The following is a 24030-nucleotide window of genomic DNA, read 5'->3' as shown; positions in this document are numbered from 1 at the left end:
ATTAATTATGTTAATACTTATTTTTGCATTTCATTAAGAATTAAAACATGTAGCCCTTTTGTTTACAGCGTTTAGCAAAATATAATCGCGCCTTCAGACACGGAAAATTGTTTACGTGACACTTTCATTTAAAGGTTAAATGTAATCGGTAGATTACGTCTAATTATTTGGACTAAATTATGCGATACTTATTTATTTTCTGTTTCAGGCTCCAATGCGGATAACTCGTGTTACTCGCGTTACTTTCCGAGCGTTGTACATACATTCACAATGCTTGATATGCCGGAAATACATTACTGTTCTATTTTTAAGTACATGTTATTATGACATCGTGTTATATAATATGTTGTTATTACATCATTGCCTATATATTAAAACCATTAAACATTGTGTTTGTTTTGCTGAAAAAAAAACGAGTATATCAACGTAGCACTTAGCGTTCGCAGAGTTCAATAAATTTGATGATGATGTATAATGTGCATGCATTTCTCTGGGTTTTCACGCCCTAAACAAAAAAAAACCCTCAACATTTGATTATTTATTGTGTACTGCCCAGCGGGTGATAGTGTTTGTTCTAGTGTCTAATTAGCACTCTTTGTACATGTACAAACTGTGAAAACATGTGACAATCACAGAAACAACAGTATGGCGCTGCCAATTAAGTGCGAGAATGGATCAAAGGGCATTGACAAAAAATAACAGTTTGCATATATTTTTCAGCGTTTACTCAGATGGTCTCTCACAACAAAAAAAACTATAATTGTTTTAAAAATACCAAAGAAACATTTAACTGAAAGCAACAGAATTCAATGTTCTCTGCGCTACACAGTTTGTATAAAAAATCAATATTTGCACGCTCTTATACCTTGACCTTGTACATTGCCGCATAATTTTTGCGCTCTTTTGTCGGGAAATATACATGATGACTATATATTGGAAGCATTTGTAAACGTCGTGTTAACATTAAAACATCGGAAGTGTGTTTAAGATTATAAATTATTATTCACATTTGGGAATTTAACGGAACATTTTTACTCTTGGTATATTAGTTTTTAATTGAATATTAGGCCAGCATTTTTTTATTATCTGTTTTACGGGAGCAACCGACCCTATTTTTCGACAAATACAAACAAGAGGGCCATGATGGCCCTGCATCGCTCCACTGTTTTTTCTTTGCGAAAAAAACGTGTAATGCGCATGGGTTGAAATGTACTCAAGCACGTGACTTTCTCTTTCTATCCCTCGTCCCACTGGGCGCTTAAAGTTGGAAGGATGAGCATTTTTATATATGGAAAAAGTTACTACCGTGTTCACTAAACAGACAAAAAAGCCCGGGAATTGTTGCACAGGTCCTTTGCTTATAACGTAGGTACATTTATCTCTCCAAAAGATATTGTCGTTCTTTCTATTTCACATATTTTTAGATGCTGAAGATCAAATCTACGCATTTGATTTGAAACAGATTCACAAGAACCATAGGAATCAAAATTCCTTAACCCTTTACCAAACAACACATTTTGGACTTTCCCAATTTGAAAGAGGTTGCAGACGTCAATTGAATTAAAATGGAATATGAAGGAAATTATCAGGTAGGGTAGAAATAATTGTGATAAAAGGAGAAATTGCTCATCAACCCACACATCCCTAAGACCAACAAGCCTGAGAATATTATGATAATCTAAAGATTATTTCTTTATATTTATTAATGTATTTAATTAAGTAATACATTTGACTTCTAAGATCAATTCATAACTAATATTAAGAAAATTATAAAATGGTCAGAAATATATATGGATTGTTGAGCAATTGACAATCATTTCAACAATTCATGATCAGTCACGATTCACAAATGGAACAATGAATCATTAGTTATTAAAAAGCAGCATATACGATAGTTAAGAACATTGCACTTCATTAATTTCAACACCTTCTCTTCGATACAAAGTTTAAGTTTACCGTGCAGTATCATATATTGACTTTCCTTGAAATAATTATGTTCATGGAAGCTGTGTTTTTAAAATCAATAATATATTATTAAACTGGTTTTAACACTATGAAAAAGACACGAAATTAACATGTCATCCAAAATATTTTCATCCGGATATATGGTCACTTTCGACATATTTAAATATAACCCGACTTTTTTCAGTTTATAAGAAAAACATTCATAACACATGTTCTTACTTCAATGCCTTTGTAAGCAGTCACCATCTGACCTAAAATGGCACTAAATGACAGGGTTTTATCTCATGTTTACAAGATGTTGATGTTGTTGTTGGTCACAGCCAAACAGCCGCAGTAATCTCCACTGGTAAACGTCATATGTTCAGTTTTGTGACCCCTGGGGCCGGGTCAAATATGAGCCCAGGGGAATAATTTGAACAAATTTGGTAGAGGACTATAAGATATCACTACATACCAAATTTAGTAGCCCTAGGCTCTATAATTAAGAACAAGAAGATTTTTAAAGTTTGCACAAAAAAGGCCTTATTTAAGCATATGTTCATTTTTGTGACCCCTGGGGCACGGTCAAATTTGTTCCTAGGGGCATAATTTGAACAAACTAAGTAGAGAACAATTAGATGTCACTACCTACCGAATTTGGTAGAAATAGGCCCAATGGTTATGGACAAGAAGATTTTTATAGTTTGCACAAAATGGGCCCGATATAAGCATATGTTCAATTTTGTGACCCCTTGAGAACGATCAAATTTGATCCCAGGGGCTTAATTTGAACAAACTTGGTAGAGGACTATAAGATGTCATTACATACCAAATTTGGTAACCCTATGCCATACGGTTATGGACAAGAAGATTTTTAAAGTTTGCACAAAATAGGCCTTATATAAGCAAATTTTTGATTTTTTGACCCCCCAGGGCAGGGTCTAATTTGACCCCAGGGGCATAATTTGAACAAACTTGGTAGAGGACTTTTAGATGTCACTACATACCAAATTTGGTAGCCCTAGGCCCAATGGTTATGGACGAGAAGATTTGTAAAGTTTTCACAAAATAGGCCTTATATAAGCAAATTTTCAATTTTTTGACCCCCCGAGGCAGGGTCAAATTTGACCCTAGGGGCATAATTTGAACAAACTTGGTAGAGGACTATAAGATGTCACTACATACCAAATTTGGTAGCCCTTGGCCCAATGGTTATGGACAAGAAGATTTTTAAAGTTTTCACAAAATAGGCCTTATTTAAGCATATGTTCATTTTTGTGACCCCTGGGGAAAGGTCAAATTTGTTCCTAGGGGCATAATTTGAACAAACTAAGTAGAATACTATTAGATGTCACTACCTACTGAATTTGGTAGAAATAGGCCCAATGGTTATGGACAAGAAGATTTTTATAGTTTGCACAAAATGGGCCCGATATAAGCATATGTTCAATTTTGTGACCCCTTGGGAACGGTCAAATTTGATCCCAGGAGCTTAATTTGAACGAACTTGGTAGAGGACTATAAGATGTCATTACATACCAAATTTGGTAGCCCTATGTCATACGGTTATGGAGAAGATTTTTAAAGTTTGCACAAAATAGGCCTTATATAAGCAAATTTTTTATTTTTTGACCCCCCAGGGCAGGGTCAAATTTGACCCCAGGGGTATAATTTGAACAAACTTGGTAGAGGACTATTAGATGTCACTACATACCAAATTTGGTAGCCCTAGGCCCAATGGTTATGGACGAGAAGATTTGTAAAGTTTTCACAAAATAGGCCTTATATAAGCAAATTTTCAATTTTTTGACCCCCCGGGGCAGGGTCAAATTTGACCCCAGGGGCATAATTTGAACAAACTTGGTAGAGGACTATAAGATGTCACTACATACCAAATTTGGTAGCCCTTGGCCCAATGGTTATGGACAAGAAGATTTTTAAAGTTTTCACAAAATAGGCCTTATATAAGCAAATGTTCAATTTTTTGACCCCCGGGGCAGGGTCAAATTCGACCCCAGGGGCATAATTTGAACAAACTTGATATAGGACTATAAGATGTCACTACATACAAAATTTGGTAGCCCTAGGCCCAATGGTTATGGACAATAAGATTTTTAAAGTTTGCACAAAATAGGCCTTATATAAGCAAATTTTCAATTTTTTAAACCCCCGGGGCAGGGTCAAATTTGACCCCAGGGGCATAATTTTAACAAACTTGGTAGAGGACTATAAGATGTCACTATATAGCAAGTTTGGTAGCCCTAGGCCAATTGGTTATTGACAAGAAGATTTTTAAAGTTTGCACAAAATAGGCCTTGTATAAGCAAATTTTCAATTTTTTAACCCCCCGGGGCAGGGTCAAATTTAACCCCAGGGGCATAATTTGAACAAACTTGGTAAAGGACTATAAGATGTCACTACATGGCAAATTTGGTAGCCCTAGACCCAATGGTAATGAACAAGAAGATTTTTAAAGTTTGCAGAAAATAGGCCTTACATAAGCAAATTTTCAATTTTTTAACCCCCTGGGGCAGGGTCAAATTTGACCCCAGGGGCATAATTTGAACAAACTTGGTAGAGGACAATAAGATGTCACTACATACCAAATTTGGTAGCCCTATGCCATACGGTAATGGACAAGAAGATTTTTAAAGTTTGCACAAATAGGCTTATATAAGCAAATTTTCAATGTTTTGACCCCCGGGACAGGGTCAAATTTAACCCCAGGGGCATAATTTGAACAAACTTGGTAAAGGACTATAAGATGTCACTACATAGCAAATTTGGTAGCCCTAGGCCCAATGGTTACGGACAAGAAGATTTTTAAAGTTTGCACAAAATAGGCCTTATATAAGCAAATTTTCAATTTTTTGACCCCCCGGGCAGGGTCAAATTTGACCCCAGGGGCAAAATTTGAACAAACTTGGTAGAGGACTATAAGATGTCAATACATACCAAATTTGGTAGCCCTAGGCCTAATGGTTATGGACAAGAAGATTTATAAAGTTTGCACAAAATAGGCCTTATATAAGTAAATTTTCAATTTTTTTAATCCCAGGGGCAGGGTCAAATTTGACCCCAGGGGCATAATTTGAACAAATTTGAAAGAGGTTCACCACAGGAACATTTCTGAAAAATTTCATCAGATTTGGACCAGTAGTTTAGGAGAAGAAGATGTTTAAAGAAAAAGTTAACGCACTCACGCACGCACGCACGCACACACGGGCGCACGCACACACGACGGACACAGGACCATGACATAAGCCCCGCTGGCCTTTGGCCAGTGGAGCTAATAAAAATAAAACTCACTTTCGTTTTTTGTATATTAACATTTTACCCGCCGACCTAGTATTTTATCCAAAACTAGAAAAAAAAATTGCGCAGATTGCCGAAAGTGTTGTTCAAAATTTGTTTATAATATGGGTTGTTTCGTTGTGCCAATTCGACTTGTAAAGCGTCAGTGATTTTCATTGGCTATTGCAGCCAATACCACACGCTATTAGCCAATCGGTGAGTATTTAAAAAATGATTTTCATATTGCATTTCCGAAATTGCGGACATTAACATCAACGAGACAAATGTAGCATATTTTAAAATCATATTAATTAAAAATGGAGCAGAAACAATTTCAATTAGAAAAGATATCTTCAGAACACCATTGTTGACATCATGCCCATATTATGTGATACGAAATTCAAAATAATAATGAGTTTTTGCAGATGATGCAGAGGTGTCACCATGGATAACTTTCAGTGTGTTAAAAAGTTTTGGGTAGGTTTAATAAATATGCGTATTTATTGAAATGCATATCCTGTAATATTTTTATAGATAAAAATCAACATCCCGAAAATGTCCAAAAAGTACTACTTTACGTTTCTTTATAATGAACATGAGGACTGAACCACAGGTACTTGCATCAATAATCCCATTCCCCACCCACCCATATATATTCTTTATTTAGAAAAAAAGTATGCAACACAGCTTCTGAAGAAAATAACATTGGGTCCCGATGTTCGTATGTCCGTCAAAGTCACAAGAAAGTTTTATTTATTTTTCTTGACATTATTTTTCAAAAATGAGTTATTATTTAGCCAAAATATGATGTTCTATCAACTGTAAATAATGCTTTCATACTGCAAGATTTGTACTGCAAGGAATGCAAATAACTTTATCACACCTCAGGCTCTGTTGATAAATGTGCTCAATCGACTCAATATATGTATTTGTTCCAAGGGTTATTATTATCTTCACATTTATATAGCTCTCTCTGTTTATTATATATATCCAAAACATGTTATTGCTGTTTCTCCTTAAAATAAAACAGATAACACATTCCATAGAAATTTTCATTTGAACTTAAACTGTGAATAAGAGAGGAACAAAATAATATGTGCAAAAGTTTACACCATTTTATTTTGACAATACTGTGAGTCTTTTGCGAAATTTTTAAAATGAAATACTATTTTAAAATATACAATTACACAGTTCAAAAGGTGTGTTTTCTATATAATTAATCTTGCGAGTAAGTTATATACAGTCAGCAGAGTAATTCTACTAGAACATTTTGAATCCTTGCTACATGTGCTATTTAATTCTTTATACGGCTTTCACTTAAGAAAATGTTCAATGAAATAAATCTAGGTTTCTAGGTATATAATGTGTCTTTTACCTCAATATTTTGTTGGGGCTAATGTGAAGCCAATGGACATGATACAAAACCTACGAAGATTACCGCCATACAATGTCACATACAAAATAATTATCACCTAACCCATGCGTTTTGAGAGAATAATATTGTTTAACTCTTTATTATATAAGTAAACATTAAGCATGTGAAACAAGGACAGGTTATTTTTAACTCCATATGTATGATTTGATCACACCTAGAAGAAGAAAACACTAACATGTTACACACCAAATATTGAACCCCTGACCGTTGTGGTGTCTGTGTTGTTAGAGATTATCAAACACATTAATCTATATAAATCAGTTGACCCCTGAAGCGCAAACAGTTTTGACCACGGAGGCATGCTTTCAGGAAACTTAGCAAAGAACCACTATATGGTTGGCATGCAACGCAACAAAACAAAGGGCCTTGCGGTTTCAGAGAATGATTATATTATTTATATTTATAAGCAAAACAGTAACCCCTAGGGAGGGCAAATTTTCTGCATGATTAGAACAAACTTCAAAGAGAACCTCATAACGATGTTACACACCAAATATTGTAGTCATGCCTCTTGTGTTCACTTTACATATATAAACACTATAACTCTCTCTGAATATAAAATGAAATGCAGCACATGTTTTTATAAGTCTATAACTCACGGTTTCTTAAATGAAATATTCACATTTTATGTACTAAACACTGTATTATGTGAATTGGGAATAAGACATCAAACTGGGAATGGACATCATTTTGGTGATTTTCTCAAACAAAACTATTCATTTCATGATCTACATATATTTTTGTAATATATAATCTATAATTTAAGCTTAATAAGCAATTTTCCATGACTTTTTCATTAACAGTGATTGTATTTTTATCATTTAAAGTGTATTTTTAAACCGTGTCCACACAGTTTCATTTAATGAGGATTTTTTTTAAATTAATAAAAAATCCAGTTTTGAAGTAAAATCAAATTAAATGATGCTATTATATAAACAAGTATCTGTTTTAATTATAATTTGTCAAACAAGATATATACAACATATAAAACTGCATATTATGCACTTTTGATAAAACACAATTTATTCCCAAATTGATGTCTTATTCCCAATTCACATAATACAGTGTTCACTAGAACTTTCACTACACAAAGTTTGGAATAAGATCAATTCAAGCGATGTCTGATCAGGATCCAAAGTGTTCGCTTAACATCTTTAGAAGTACTGACTGAATGACAATTATGTTGAACAGTTTGGATCCTGATCAGACTGCTCTTTTGGAGCCAAAATGGTCGCAATCGCCCTAAGGTCCAATTTCCTGTGATGTGGCTCATTTTTTCTCATGATTGATACAAATTTCCCGTGATATGGCTCATTTTTTCTCATGATTGATACAAATTATCATGATATAAAGCACGTCTGTTGTATATTAAATAGTATTTTTTAGTGTGCATATTCCACCCATGGATGAAAGTTACAAAGTTGGCAATTATTTAAAGCTATTAAACAATTTAAAAAGTGTTCAATTCTTTTTATGTCCCCCACTATAGTAGTGGGGGACATATTGTTTTTGCCCTGTCTGTTGGTCTGTCTGTTGGTCTGTCTGTTTGTGCCAACTTTAACATTTTGCAATAACTTTTGCTATATTGAAGATAGCAACTTCATATTTGGCATGCATGTGTATCTCATGAAGCTGCACATTTTGAGTGGTGAAAGGTCAAGGTAAAGGTCATCCTTCAAGGTCAGAGGTCAAATATATGTGGCCAAAATCGCTCATTTCATGAATACTTTTGCAATATTGAAGATAGCAACTTGATATTTGGCATGCATGTGTATCTCATGGAGCTGCACATTTTGAGTGGTGAAAGGTCAAGGTCAAGGTCATCCTTCAAGGTCAGAGGTCAAATATATGTGGCCCAAATCGCTTATTTTATAAATACTTTTGCAATATTGAAGATAGCAACTTGATATTTGGCATGCATGTGCATCTCATGGAGCTGCACATTTTAAGTGGTGAAAGGTCAAGGTCATCCTTCAAGGTCAGAGGTCAAATATATGTGGCCCAAATCACTTATTTTATGAATACTTTTGCAATATTGAAGATAGCAACTTGATATTTGGCATGCATGTGTATCTCATGGAGCTGCACATTTTGAGTGGTGAAAGGTCACGGTCAAGGTCATCCTTCACAATGTCAAGGTCATCCTACAAGGTCAAACATCATATAGGGGGACATTGTGTTTCACAAACACATCTTGTTAATTTAAGTCAAATGCATGCTATATTTGTTATGAACATACATATGATTAACACTAAACAAAAGTTTAACGATCACTATAATACACTACACACCTGGCGAGGTTAATGGTCTCTATTGAAGCAATATAGTATAATACATGCGAAAGGTGCTTTTACATATAAATATATATAAAAATATGTTTACTATTATTATAAAAAGCTTCTGCAACAGTGTAATAAGATATATAAAACACTTAAAGGTTAATGTAAGTATACATAAGGTTAAATTGGCTTCATTTTAAATTTTCAAAAATAAAAAAAATTATCAGTTTAGACAGTTTTATTTTTATTTTTTTGGTAGACTGCTCACTTTTCATGATTTTATGTTTATTTTTATTTATCCCCCCCGACTCATTTTTTTTATAAAAATTTCCCGTAAAACAAATTTTAAAAAAATGCTGGCCTTAATTTGTTACAACGCTTTACGTGTCGAAAAAATGTTTTGATAATATTATGCATTAATAGCACAATTTCCAGGAGGAAAACTTTTTTTACATGAAGGCATATGACGCAATAAAACATTTTTTGTAAGATCATATTGCATTCAATCTAAATTTAAATACGCTCGTCCAATAAAGCTGTGTCCCACATTATGCACTGTAATCGTTACACTTCTGAAAAATGGCGTCGTCATATGGTTATGCACGGACTCTAGATGAGTCAATATACGCTCCGTGGGTTGTGTTTATGTAAATTCTCAAACATATTTACCGACATAAATGTTTAAGATTATTTTTTCGCAAGTGATGTTGTAATTATGTTGTATTATTTGATAATTGTGAACATTAGAAAAACATTATGTATACAGTTATCAATACGACTCGGTTTATATGCATGAATTGGCCAATCATCAATGTCACCGATATCCACTGCGATCACGGCAAAACGCGGCGAATCAACGCAAAATTGAGGGGAATCAGTGCGAAGATTATCTTGCTCTCGCGCGACGGCGGAGTGACGAATCACGTGAAATCGCGGTGATTTTCCACTAAAAAAGCAAACTTTCCGCCTTGACTCCGCGAATTAGGCAACAATCACGGGTCGCGTAGTGTAGGTTAACTCAGATACCAAAAATAGACTCAATATCAATATCTTAATCAATATCTTAATGCGTTGTGTAAAAAACAGCTGTAAAATAGGGGTAATAAAAATTGTTAACATTTAAATCATCCAGAAAAATTACAAAGCAAAGGCTACTTACACATGTAGCTCTCATATATAACTAAAAGCTTTATTCAAATTAGATAAAAAATATATAATTTGAAAATTTCCCAATTTCCCTGAATTCCCTAAGAAGAAAAAGGGGCATAATTCTGCTAAATTGCAGGTCAGAGATATAGGCATCAGTAAGTGACCTTGCATGATGATCCCAAAGTATGTAGTTTCAACAGAATATCTCTAACAGTTACATGGATATGTACTTGTTGCATGCAAACTTAAGCAAAAGTTTTCAAAGTACAAAGGGGCATAATCCTGGTAAAAGGCTGGTAAAAGTTATAGGTCTTTGTAAGTGACTATTTATAAATACCCTCAACAAATGCGGCAAGTTTTATCTCCAAATCTGTAGCGGACAAAGGCATATGCTGATATTGCATGCAAACGTTCACCTGTGAATTTCTAACAACAAAACGGAGCATAACTCTAAACTGCAGTTCATAGTATTTTAAGGATCCTTTGAGGATCCTTAAGACAAATGTTAAGCTTCAGTTGAATGAATATCTGTACTGGATACAGAGATATATGTATTGAATATATATACTGGATACAGCGATATGTATTGAATATCTGTACTGAATACAGAGATATCAATTGAATATCTGTACTGGATACAGAGATATCTATTGAATATCTATACTGGATACAGAGATATGTATTGAATATCTGTACTGAATACAGAGATATCAATTGAATATATGTACTGGATACAGAGATATGTATTGAATATCTGTACTGAATACAGAGATATGAATTGCATATCTGTACTGGATACAGAGATATGTATTGAATATCTGTACTGGATAAAGACATAATTATGAATTGAATATTTGTACTGGATACTGTGATATGTATTGGATATCTGTACTGGATAGAGAGATATGTATTTGTTTGCATCCATATCTTACCTAAATTTCATCTTGCATGCACACATTAACCCCAGTTTTATAAGCACAAAAGAGGACATACTTCTGTTAAAAAGCTGATATCAGTTATAGTTGTAGGTATGAGAATGTTCATAAAGACCCTGAACACATATATTAAGTTTTATTACAATATCTGTGATAGATTCATAAATATGGTGTATTTTCCAAATTAATTATACTTACCTTTACCATTGTTACTTCTCTAACCCCACGATCAATAAATCCACACAAATATCAGTACAAAAACACTTAAAGCTATATTAACAAACATTTTATAAAAAAGCTATTATTGATCTTATAATTTGTTGACACAAGACATCAAAATCCTTTAACTAAAATATTGCAATAAACAATTAAGTATGTGCACTGTCTCCTTATACAGGCAGCACTTGCTTCTGTTTCACATCAACACCACAGAGTTACTACAGCACATTACCCTTCAAAACTCCAACCATTTTGAGATCAAATCAGAAATGTCATAAAACACAAATTTGTCTTTTGCCCATCTCAAAAGCTTATCAGAGGCAAAAGAGGCCCCACTGTGAAGAGAAGGAGATTCTATCATCCCTTATCTCTGTATGAAGCAGCTTCACTTGAGTCACTTATCCAACACTTGCAAACAGGTCTGACTATCCCTTATTAAATCAATCTTGGAACCACAGCAAGAAAATAACAATCTTATATTTAACTGGGTTGATATCATTAGGTCAGTTGTGAAGCCGCAGACAAGATAAATTTTGCTGCATTTTGAATTTATTTCAGGAAAATGATGGCCTTAAATAAATTCTTTACAATAAACTTTCTGCCTAAAAGTGCTTACAGATGCTGCAAAATAAACTAAATTATGCATTAAATTATTTACTTGCCAGTGGATTTCAGCTTAAATTATGTCAAGTGTATTTGGCTGATATATTTCATGGAATAATGCTATTGTATAACAAAAACAAACAAGCAACGTTTATTTGCAAGCTCGTTATAACCAAAGTCTCATCAAGTTTGGTCAATGCAAACAAAGTTATTGACTGGAACCCCCTTTTTCTTATTTCTTTAATTTTAGTTACGATGACTGTTTTTCTTGACCTATCAACCCACAAATGCATTGCAAAGCTTTGCCTATATACACTTAGTCCGTGAAATACCTCAATGCAATTCAAGTTTTTTTATCAAAAACCTTTTTTCCTTTAAGGAACAGCGACCTTGACCTTTACCCAACTAGCACCTTCCACCAGATAAGTCTTCATGGAAGCTTACTAAAGCCAAAGCTTCAAAACAATAGGTCAATCCAAACTAGCTATTGAACATCAACAACCTGTTTGATGCAGCCCCAAGCACACACTGGTCACAACCTAGACTGTTTGTATTTAGGTCAGAATATGCTAAATAGTTTCCCTATATACTGTGAAACCATTTATTTTCGCCGGCACAAAATTTCGCCCTTTTCATAAAAATGACTATTTCGTCCGCTCTTAAATTCATCCATTTCTGGTTTAAAAAAAAAACGTCCGATTTGTTTGTAATATATGTAATACGCGGTTGCGAAAAAATCGTGCTGGGGAAAGAGAGGTGACACTTGGTAGTCACTTGCAGGAGGTGGGCCTTGTTTGGCATATGCCAATTAACAAGTCTGTTATTTTAGGTGATAGTAACTGTCCCTTATTATTTTATGTCATTGACACGTTCTTTGTTAAGATTAGCGGATAAGTGGGACTGAATAATCATTAACGAGTGTTTTAAACAACGAAGCCAATTGCCAATTAGTCTTTTTCCATTACTATCATGGTCAAACTTAATTTGTAACAAGCGCGGAATATATTTCAGTCAGGTGTTGATCACACATCGTCATATTTTAATTGCGTTTAATAGTTTTGTCTTTAATCCGGATTCGCCGCGTGTAGGCTGTATAATCTGCAACACCCCTGAAAAACACAATACACACAATGGGTAATAAAGTTGTTAACAATTAGCGCTTATCAACACTATTATACCTAAACGAAGTCTACGCATTTGATACAGCCTTATTTCATTTGTGTTTTACAGGAAATGTCAGTTGTCAGTACACTGTATAATGAACACCCCTTTGTGTCAAAACCGGATTTAACTTGAGTGTGAATAGTCGATTGTTTCATGTTCTTTGTATCAATACCATCTGTGTATCTGTATTATAAGTATACCAGTCAACAAACAAGGTGCGCGCTTCCGCATATGGGTATTCGGACGTTCAAAAAATTGACCTACGGTTTAGCGTTCACGCCGTCGAACGCATTAAGCAATATAACTCGTTTTTTTTTCACTATTTCTTTATTTGCAAAAAATACTAGTGGCTAATAACTTACCTTGCAATCTTTTTTTCTCGCATTTTGCGAGTGTGCGAGTGTTAATTTCGAGCCCTGTGTATATGCTTGCATAGATTTCGCTGGATTTAAATGCCTCATGCCTACGGTAATTCAGTCTTATTTGTTTCAAATATGGGACATGATTGTTCGTTAGGATCTTAAATTCGTCCATCGGTTGAAGGACGAAAAAGGCGAAAATTAATGTCCGACTAATAATAGTGGTTTCACAGTAATTCAATGTAAAAGCGACAACTTTGAGCAAAAATTAATGCAACATTTTGCACATAGAGACCCCCATAACAATACCTTTTCTTAAAGGCCATTCTAAGCGGAATTGATTTACGCAATAAAAAAGATAGGTCATGTTCAATCCAAGAAATAACTTGACACGAATCAAAATCGACTGTTTTTGCAACTTTTTTTTCGACCGTTTTTTAGTGGAATGTAACCTTTTTCAGTGCAAGACTTAACATTAGTCTCCAAGTTTATCATATTTCAGGGATTCGGTCGTGGACACCTATTTATGCCCTACCATTATCTCCGAAAGATAAAACCCAAACAATAGTTCGAGTCAACTATGATATTTTTTTAGAGAGTACAGCCCTACATGAAACGATTATTTAGTATATTGTAACCTACAGCCCTGCATTATCATTTTTATAGAGATAACTCTCTCCTACTTCTTGTACAGTACTTATACTAAACAGAGTTACGTTTTCTTATCTGCTTAAAATGCATTCAGCCAGAAGAGAAAAGGAGCTTTGATATCGTATTGCAATACATCTCAAGAAACAATTGTGAAATAAGAAAAGAAAATTATCAGTCTGTTGACAGACTAGTCACAACCAAGCCGCGCTTCATACACCAATCTAACAACCAGGGTTTTCAACCTCCCAAGACAGCCAACACAGCAATTCTTCTGCTTTGATGGGTAATTTTCATTATCTTTCGGTGAACTGATATAATTACAGGGTTGTCATTATTAATTGATTGCTCTTCAAATTAAACGGTTAAAATCTCCAGAAAATCTGTTGTTTTTCCCGAATCTTTAAAATTGCGATCGGAAGATTTGATCTCGCAAACCGACAATAATTGACGAGGAATAACCGTACAGCATTTTGACATGGGGTTGTTTTGACTAGCTACCGCAACACCAATAGCTTGCCGCATTTTGTAAAATTGCTTTTGATTGGTTTATCTCGTCGGCATACGGACAATCATGTAGCGCGGTAGAAATTAGTCAACATTTCTCAAAATGGCTGAACCAAAGAAGAAAATTAAGTCTTGAAGACTTAGGATTTATGCATAAACAGAAACTTGTTGAGATCGATTTGGATTTGCAAAACAGTTTATTTATTGTTCCTCTTTTGTTCAGATGCATGCGTATACATACCACACGATAATTCAGCCGCAGATCCAAAACTGCAAAAGCGTCGCACCTCGTGGAATAATTATGAACTGTGCGTTCTCAACCAATATATGCTGTTTCAGTGATAAACAAACTAAAACATGAAAAAAATATCATGCGGTGTTTATACTTGTTTCGAGAGTTTGTTTTGTTGAACAAAGTGTTTGTTTTTAAGTTGTGTTTTTGCATCGATTTTTGCAAGGCACTCTTGGGAGGAGGCGTTTTTCATTTCTTTGTTCTGTTGTTACAATATTCAAGGAAGAGGCTGGGGAGTCTGACCAAGAAGATGACAGCTTTTACTAACATGTACAGTATACTAAAAATATGAAAATCTTATTATTTCCCAGGCCCCCTATCAAGGCGTTGCCCTGGACCCACATGGGGCCCCTTGACCCCTGGCCTAATCTGTTACTATACCAAAATAATCCCCTGTTTTAAATCATAATGACAACCCTGTAATTACAGTGAAAACATAATTATTTGATGGTGTATATCTGTAATAGGTACACAGATATATGCAAAATCGAGCAAAAATCCCACTTTCATGCTGCCTGTCTGAATTACCTTCCTGACCAACCAAACAAAGTGGGTTAACAAGCAGCAGCAATATGATGCTAATTTTGTAACACATGACTTTATTAATCCATTTATGCCTAGTGGACTCTCCCATCCTTCTAAATTGGATCAATTTATTTCCAAAATTAAGGATGTCTAGTGTATTTATTTCTATCTTAAGAATATTTCTTACAGAAATTCCTTTAAGCAAACAGCGCAGACCCTGATGAGAGGACCATCATGCGGCGTCTCATCTGGGTTTACGCTGTTTGCCAAGGCCTTTTTTCTAGACACTAGGCATAAATGGGTTAAACCTTGAGTATTTGATTAGAAGCTTTATTGCAGTTTTATTGCAACTATGAACCTGACTCTACCTTCCCTATTTGCAATCCTATGCTAGGTCTCTGTGTTAAGTAGCTTTATTTTTATACTGGATATGGCCTATCTTGACTGTCCACTCTTATTAATAGAGCAATTAAAATTTCAAAACGCAATATGGACAAAGGTATTCATCTGAATATATCTTTTATTTTAACTTATTTGGCTACCATTATTTCAAATGTGCTGATTTTCCAAGGAAATAAACTATGACAAATAAACAAAACAAGAACATCAGTGAAACTGATGGATGCTCCCCAATGATGCTTTGTGAATATATATGTTAAATGTGTGGGAAAAAAGTGTGACCTTGAGAAAATCTATTATTATAGCCTCAGTGACCTTGACCTTGACCCCAGTGACCTCAAACCTCATCAAAAGGTAGAGGTCAATGCAAGGTACCTACCATGCCAAATATGTAAGAGATCGGTAAAATATTGAAGGCGCTATGAGAAACTGTAACAAAAGTATGACAGAAAAATATATTATAAGCCTTGGTGATCTTAACCCTGAGTCCATGGCAGTGACCTCAAACTTCATCAAAAGGTAGAGGTCCATGCAAGGTACCTACATGCCAAATATGTAAGAGAACGGTAAAATATAAAAGGCGCTATGAGAAACTGTAACAAAAGTGTGACGGAAAAAAACATATTGTTAGCCTCGGTGATCTTGACCCCAGTGACCTCAAACCTCATCAAAAGTTAGAAGTCCATGCAAGGGGCCTACATGCCAAATATGTAAGAGATCGTTAAATTATTGAAGGGGCTATGAGACACTGTAACAAAAGTGGGACAAAAAAGATCTTTTATTAGCCTCGGTGACCTTGACCTTGACCCCAGTGACCTCAAACCTCATCAAAAGGTAGAGGTCCATGCAAGGTACCTACATGCCAAATATGTAAGAGATCGGTAAAATATTGAAGGCGCTACGAGAAACTGTAACAAAAATGTGACTGAAATGTGACTGAAAAAATCTATTATTAGCCTTGGTGACCTTGACCTTGACCCCAGTGACCTCAAACTTCATCAAAAGGTAGTGGTCCATGCAAAGTACCTACATTCCAAATATGTAAGAGATCGGTAAAATATTGAAGGCTATAAACTGTAACTAAAGTGTGACAGAAGTTAGGACAAACTGGCAACTATATGGGCCCCATATATATATATGGGGAGCATAAAAACAAATGCAATAGTTGGAATAATAATAATAACAAGGGCTGTTTGTAAAACATGTATGCCCTGGTGGTGGTGGTGGTGGTGGTGGTGGTGGTGGTGGTGGTGGTGGTGGTGGTGGTGGTGGTGGTGGTGGTGGTGGTGGTGGTGGTGGTGGTGGTGGTGGTGGTGGTGGTGGTGGTGGTGGTGGTGGTGGTGGTGGTGGGGGTGGTGGTGGGGGTGGTGGTGGTGGTGGTGTTTATTGATACAATGCATTACAAAAATGCAGTTAGCCTTACATTTGGTAAAATTTAATATTACAAGGGAGGCAAATGCTGTAACAAAAAGAACATGCATAAACGGTAGTTGTTTCCCTTGTTTGAACCATGCTAAATCCTTAAAATGCCTATTTCCAGTAACTGTGACCTTTACCTGTGACCTTGACCTTTGACCTAGTGACCTCAAAATCAATAGGGGTCATCTGCGAGTCATGATCAATGTACCTATGAAGTTTCATGATCCTAGGCCCAAGCGTTCTTGAGTTATCATCTGACAACCACCTGGTGGACGGACCGACAGAACGACCGACTGACAGACTGACCGACATGAGCAAAGCAATATACCCCCTCTTCTTCGAAGGGGGGCATAATAATAAATATCTTGAAAAAGACAGAAGGCATTAATTTTGATGGGTGTTGGTGAAAGATAATCAGTTATATCAATGAGATCAAACATTGTGAATGCCTTATCTGCGAAGTTCTTAGCTGCATCACATTAAAATCAATAGACTTATCCCGGAAAAGCACGAGTTTAGAAAAACCCACTTATCACCCCGGTACAAACAACGCTGGTCCATAATATCAACCAATGATAGCTTACTTTAAATCCTAACGGTTGATACAGTGTGTGATTTTGAAAGGATTATAAATGGGTCAGCTTTATTTGTACCAGCAATTAAGTGGGTTTTTCCAAAAAGTAGTTTTTTCCGTGATACATGTATTACAGGGTGTTGTGCCTTATTTTGTATTGTTAGATATTTTTGATTACATGTATTTGTCTTAAGATACAATACTGACATACAAAAGAAGAATGAAATGAAATAAATTCATATAACTTAACCCGTCAACCACATATAATGTATAGTTAAATTGAAATAAAATTACATGCAAGTTCTTCCAACAGACCTGTTTGAGTGTTTTACCAGATTTCTGTATTCCGTTTTGATTAATAATAGTATCAGGAAACATCATGATCACATTAAATAAATTGGCAGATATGGCGTTATAATTGTTAAATTGTCAAAAAAACTATTTATCATCTTATTGTTTAACACACATTAAGTATATGTTATGTACATTACATGTGTGCGCAGTAATATCGCTGAATATCTTCAATATATTGCTGGTCAAAATACAAGTCCACTTTGACAGCGAACTGACCTTGATACCTTGCGGGTTGTAATGCAATGCATCAGAGTGAAGTCGCTAGAACGCAGGCTTGCTTAAAATTAATAACTTAACATGTTTAAAGGTAAATTTTGAACCCAATTTAAAATATTTAAGTAAAAACAAATGTCAGGATGGGATATTTCCCCAACACTTAAATGATATAAAATAAACTAGTATCAGAATGCTATAATGGTAGAAATTTCTAAGCACCAACACTCTAGCTCTGACAATCTGCACAAAATATAGAGGGGCACACACGAACTGTAATGATGGAGAGTTCAGTGTGAAACTGCTATATCTCTTTAGCTTTTTCATTAGAGATAATATAGTTTCACACTGAACACACAATTAATAATGTTGCAAAATTGAAGTCGTTTAATCCTCAAATTGGAAAATTGGCCACTTAAAACTGGTTATTAAAGGTCTTTAATTACTTGGTACATAATTGCACATAGCCATTAAAATAATTGTTCACAGGAAAGCCAAAAATGACCAATTTGTTCTTAAGCTGGTTATATAATAAGGAACAACAAGAGCTGTCAGAAGACAGCATGCTCGACTATTCGAGTTCTTGACAGTATAACGTAAGCCATCATGGGGAAATTGTTCATATTCAATAAGGTTAAGGTAATATAGTCATATTCTAAGTGGAAGACGACCATAATTGAGACATATTGATCGCTTATGTTTGAAAGACGTTGTTCTTTATAGACGATTCTGAGTGCAGGTATATTTTCCACAATCTATTGAACATTTGTAAAGACATAAAACAAAGTAATAAGATTTTATTTTAAGTTTGACAGCAATAGCTTGGGTGGGATGGTCCTTCAAAAATGAAATAAATAAATATTTGTTTTTTTTTTACCATGTTTATTTTGTTTCATATCTTTTTGGGTGTGGGGGATATGGGGTGGGGGTGGAGAGGGGGTATAATGTGGAGGGGGTGGTCATTTATTAGATTATCTTTCAAAAATAAGAAGGAAAAAATTGAAAAAAAAATGTTGTGTTTGTTTGGGGTGGGGGAATCTGGGGTGCGGCATGGGGGATGGTTTGGGTGGAGTCCATTGTGGTATATCAGGTAAGTGTTGGTTTGTCAAAGTATGAATCAAATCTGATCATAAATAAATAAGTTATGTCAATTTAAGCAAAATTTATTAATTTGACCTTGAGAGTCAAAGTCATTCAAAGGTCAAGGTCAAATTCAACTTGCCAGGTACATTACCCTCATGATAATAAGAAAGTTCTTAAAGTTTGAAGCAAAAGCCTTGATACTTAAGAAGAAAAGTGGATCTAAACACAAAATTTAACAAAATATTTAAAGTGACTAAGTCAAAAAAGGGCCATAATTCCGTAAAAATGCCAACAAGAGTTATGCAACTTTTCCTGTACAGTCCCCTTATGATATAGATTTACATAGATTTATCAATAATATGCATATTCTAAGTGAAAAAAGGGCCATACTTCTTACAAAATGCTTGATACAGTTGTCTGCTCTTGTTTATAGATTGGGGTCATGTTGGTAAAGAAGTATGCAAAATATTAAAGCAATATGTAAAGGGACATAGAAAATATTTGAGGTGGTACGCAAACTTTAACATTTTCACACTCACGCCGACTATATATATAGTCGAGCTAAAAATTAGCAACTGCATCAGAACAACTTTGAGTTGAGATCTACATGGATCTACATGCTGGGCTTGGTTTGACAAACACAGATGGATCTACATGCTGGGCTTGGTTTGACAAACAGAGATGGACCTACATGCTGGGCTTGGTTTGATAAACAGAGATGGACCTACATGCTGGGCTTTGTTTGACAAACACAGATGGACCTACATGCTGGGCTTGGTTTGACAAACACAGATGGACCTACATGCTGGGCTTGGTTTGACAAACAGAGATGGACCTATATGCTGGGCTTGGTTAGACAAACACAGATGGACCTACATGCTGGGCTTGGTTTGACAAACACAGATGGACCTACATGCTGGGCTTGGTTTGACAAACATAGATGAACCTACATGCTGGGCTTGGTTTGACAAACACAGATGGACCAACATGCTGGGCTTGGGTTGACAAACAGAGATGGACCTACATGCTGGGCTTGGTTTGACAAACAGAGAAGGACCTACATGCTGGGCTTGGTTTGGAATAGATAGGCAACCATCAACTGCAGAAGCACAATTGTAAATTCATTCTGCTGGACATATTCAGAATTAATGCTTTTATTTTGACACTTGGTCAACTTCAACTTTACTATTAAGTAAAAACAATGATCAGGTTAAAAAACGAGAACTACAATTGATGGAAAAATAAACCAGAAAAGAAACAGCTCTTTCAATTGCATATGTTCTGTTATAAAACTTGAATTACATGAGCGCGAGTTTACAAACAACTTTTTGTTGTAAATATAACTTCAAAGTACATTTTTGATTTATATCTGTGTATTTTGATATCTATAAATATCTCTACAGACCCGTGTTTTATTGTGTAAACTCTTCAAGATTTATGCCAATATTTTGCTACATAAAATCCTGAAAGAATGTTAACAAGCAGACTGAACAATAAGGTTAAGAATTTGAAAGACAAATATTGACCAAGACCATTTATGTTTGCATTAGCTTAATCGCTGTCAAACAGATCAACTGAGTTATAATTTTAAAACCTAGACTACCTGTATGCATCTTAGCTTATACAAAGAACTCATGTTATAAAAACTTCTTTTTAAAAAAATGTCGGTCCCAAAAAAACCTTTGGTCAGAATAGCCCATACATATAACTTAATTATAACGGTGATGTCTTGTAAATTCAAAATTTGTTGAAAACATAAAACATTTGCAAACACACATCACCAGCAATAAAACAAACTGCTGCAGTGTACTATTAACTGTTGTATGAAAACCACAAAGAAGTGTACTATCAACTTTTATATCAAAACCACAGACAAAAGTGTATTATTAACTATTGTATCAAAACCACAGACAAAAGTGTACTATCAACTGTTGTATCAAAACCACAGACAAAAGTGTACAATCAACTGCTGTATCAAAACCACAGACAAAAGTGTACAATCAAATATTGTATGAAACCACAGGCAGAAGATGTACTATCAACTGTTGTATAAAAAACACAGACACAAGTTTACTTTCAACTGTTTTCCCTCTGATTAATACTCCTTTAATTGATGTTTCTGCATAATGCCTTTAACAAAACAATGGAAATTATATGTTAACTACAATTTTACATCTTTTGACTGAACAATTTAAATAACAAAGAATTTTTTTTTAAACAGTTGAAAGTAAACTTGTGTCTGTGACCGCTGTTTTTTCGTTCAAATTTGGCTCCGGTAGGGGGACCAATTCCTAATGGAAAAACAGTACATATCCCCCCCTTGGTGCAAAAAGGTACCATGTGACATTGAAATGAGAGGGCACATAGTACCTTTTTGCACCAAGGCGGCGATATTTTTCCCAAATGAGACTCAAAAAAAATCTCAATTGAAGATTTCAAAAACAATATTTAAACAAGAAGGCCTTAAAGGCCCAAAGTCGCTCCCCTGAGAAAAAAGAAATGACCTGTTTTATGCAAACACTGCTATATTTGATCGTGATTAAACAGTTAATAGTATGTGGCTACTTGTAGTTTTGGTACAACAGCGGATAGTACACTCTTATATTTGTTTTTGATTAAACGGTTTATAACGTATGTGGCTACTTGTTGTTTTGGAGCAACAGTGGATATTACACTGCTACATTTGATTTTGATTAAACAGTTAATAGTATGCGGCTACTTGTTGTTTTGGTGCAACAGTGGATAGCACAATGCTGCCTGTGTTTGATGCAACAGCTTATAGTACACTGTTGTATGTGGCTTTCATTTAAACTGTTAAAAGTACACTGTAGTTTTGATGCAACAGTTAATAGAACAATCTTGCCTGTCGGGTTTTTATGCAACAGTTGATAGAACACTTCTACCTGTGGTTTTGATGAACAAAATGATACTTAACTTTTGTGTGTGGTTTTGATACAACAGTTGAAATTAGACTTTTGTCTGTGGTTTTGATACAACCGTTTAAATTAAGCTTTTGTCTGTGGTTTTGATAAAGCAGTTGAAGCTCAGTTGAATTATCCTAAGGGATATTAAATAATTATAACTCTTAATTAACGTTTCGGCATAATGCCTTTATCAAAACAATGGAAATTATATGTTAACTACATTTTTACGTCATTTGACTGCACAATTTAAATAACAAAGAAAATGTTTTAAAGTTATTTGTTTCAGAGTTAGGATCCATAGAAGGCATTCAAGAAATAAAAATTAAGTGTTATGTCCTTGTATTTGATCTATGTGAAGTAGTTACAGATAAAGTTTTGAGATTAATATAACGTAAATTAAATTTTTTAACTCGTCGAAGATATCAGTGGGACAAATCTTCTGACAAAGTTTCATGAAGATCCTACAATAAATGTGGCCGCTACAGCGTTACCAAGGCAAATATTCATGACGCACAGCGGAAGACAGACAATTGACAAAAGGTGATCACAAAAGTTCACCATGAGCAAAAAATATTATGCTCATAAAGATTGTCACCATGTGTGAAGATGATATTATCAAAACTAATTGAGTAAACTATATCAAGATATGATAACAACATTTGCACTCAGCAAGTGTCATTCAGATTGAACTAAAAATGTGACTAAAAGTATTCACAATGTTTCACTATAAACAAGAGATTGCCAAGCAATATGGTCCCCTACCGGTGAAACTCCACCATTGTCAAATTCCTGAGTAAGAGTTACTGCCCATTCTATAATATAATTAAGTTCTGAGATCACTTCCTTTCTGGCATTGGATTCCAAGGATTTAACCTACAGAAAAAAATGAAATTAACAAGCAAATTCATTGAATTGATATCCCCCGCCAATATACTTCTGGACACAAAAGTTTTCTGGATGGATGGACAACCTATGTTAGCTCTACCGATCGCCAAAATCGCCATTGGCGATAACAATTCCTGGCTGGCGATTACAAAAAAGATTTTCATAAAATTGGTGATTGAAAAAAATAGACCCTATGTTTTTCAAATCACCGAGCATATATTGAGTCCGTGTTCAAATGCACTATCTAAATGCCTGTTTTCAGGCCATATAAATCGCCAGTAAGATTACACAGATAACACCATTACCGGAAAGGCCCCAGGGGATAATGACAACACTTTGGTCGATAATCCACATGGCTAATGTCTTAATTTGTCACGTTTCACACTGCGATCAGACTTTTATCGAACATTGGGTTACTCGGCGATTTACGTGATAACTGAATCACTGAAGCGTGCCATGTAATGACCTATAGATGTTATGCTTCAACGTTATCAAATCGACCAGTACGGAATTGTCATTTAATAAGATGGGCGGAGTAATGACATTATTGACAACTAATTTCTCAAGAAACGCGATATTGATTGGCTAAAAAAGTATATAAGAGTAACTTCCCTTGACGGTCGCTATGCAACTTGAAAATGAAAGACCCATTTAGAAAGTGGAGTTGCAGATTCCGGAAAAAAAAGGATGCTTCGAACAAAAAAGGAAAGTCTAAGCAACAGATGCTAACACAATTCTCTAGAAAAGAAAGCAGACAGAATAATGTATACTCAGGAAATGACCAAATGTTAGGTTCGCGATTGGATGATGTCTCAAATAGTGCAGA

At 35.0% G+C, this 24030-nt stretch overlaps 1 protein-coding gene across 15 annotated transcripts in view; it reads right to left on the bottom strand.

Annotated features, from left to right (window-relative positions):
- The window catches only part of LOC127847484 (sorbin and SH3 domain-containing protein 1-like), a 379963-nt gene that overhangs the window by 310603 nt on the left and 45330 nt on the right, over window positions 1-24030 (bottom strand). Inside the window, exon 1 of one of the 15 annotated variants that reach the window (XM_052379433.1) lies at window positions 11235-11292. The exons of the other annotated variants lie outside the window; for them this stretch is intronic. Within the exon in view, the coding sequence (XP_052235393.1) occupies window positions 11235-11243 (9 nt within the window). The 5' untranslated portion in view covers window positions 11244-11292. Of the gene's footprint in view, window positions 1-11234; window positions 11293-24030 lie in introns of those variants that run through there. 15 annotated transcript variants of the gene reach the window in all.

The sequence above is a fragment of the Dreissena polymorpha genome, chromosome 10, assembly GCF_020536995.1.
Source record: "Dreissena polymorpha isolate Duluth1 chromosome 10, UMN_Dpol_1.0, whole genome shotgun sequence".
Lineage (NCBI taxonomy): Eukaryota > Metazoa > Mollusca > Bivalvia > Myida > Dreissenidae > Dreissena > Dreissena polymorpha.
This window is presented reverse-complemented; position numbering and strand designations above follow the sequence as displayed.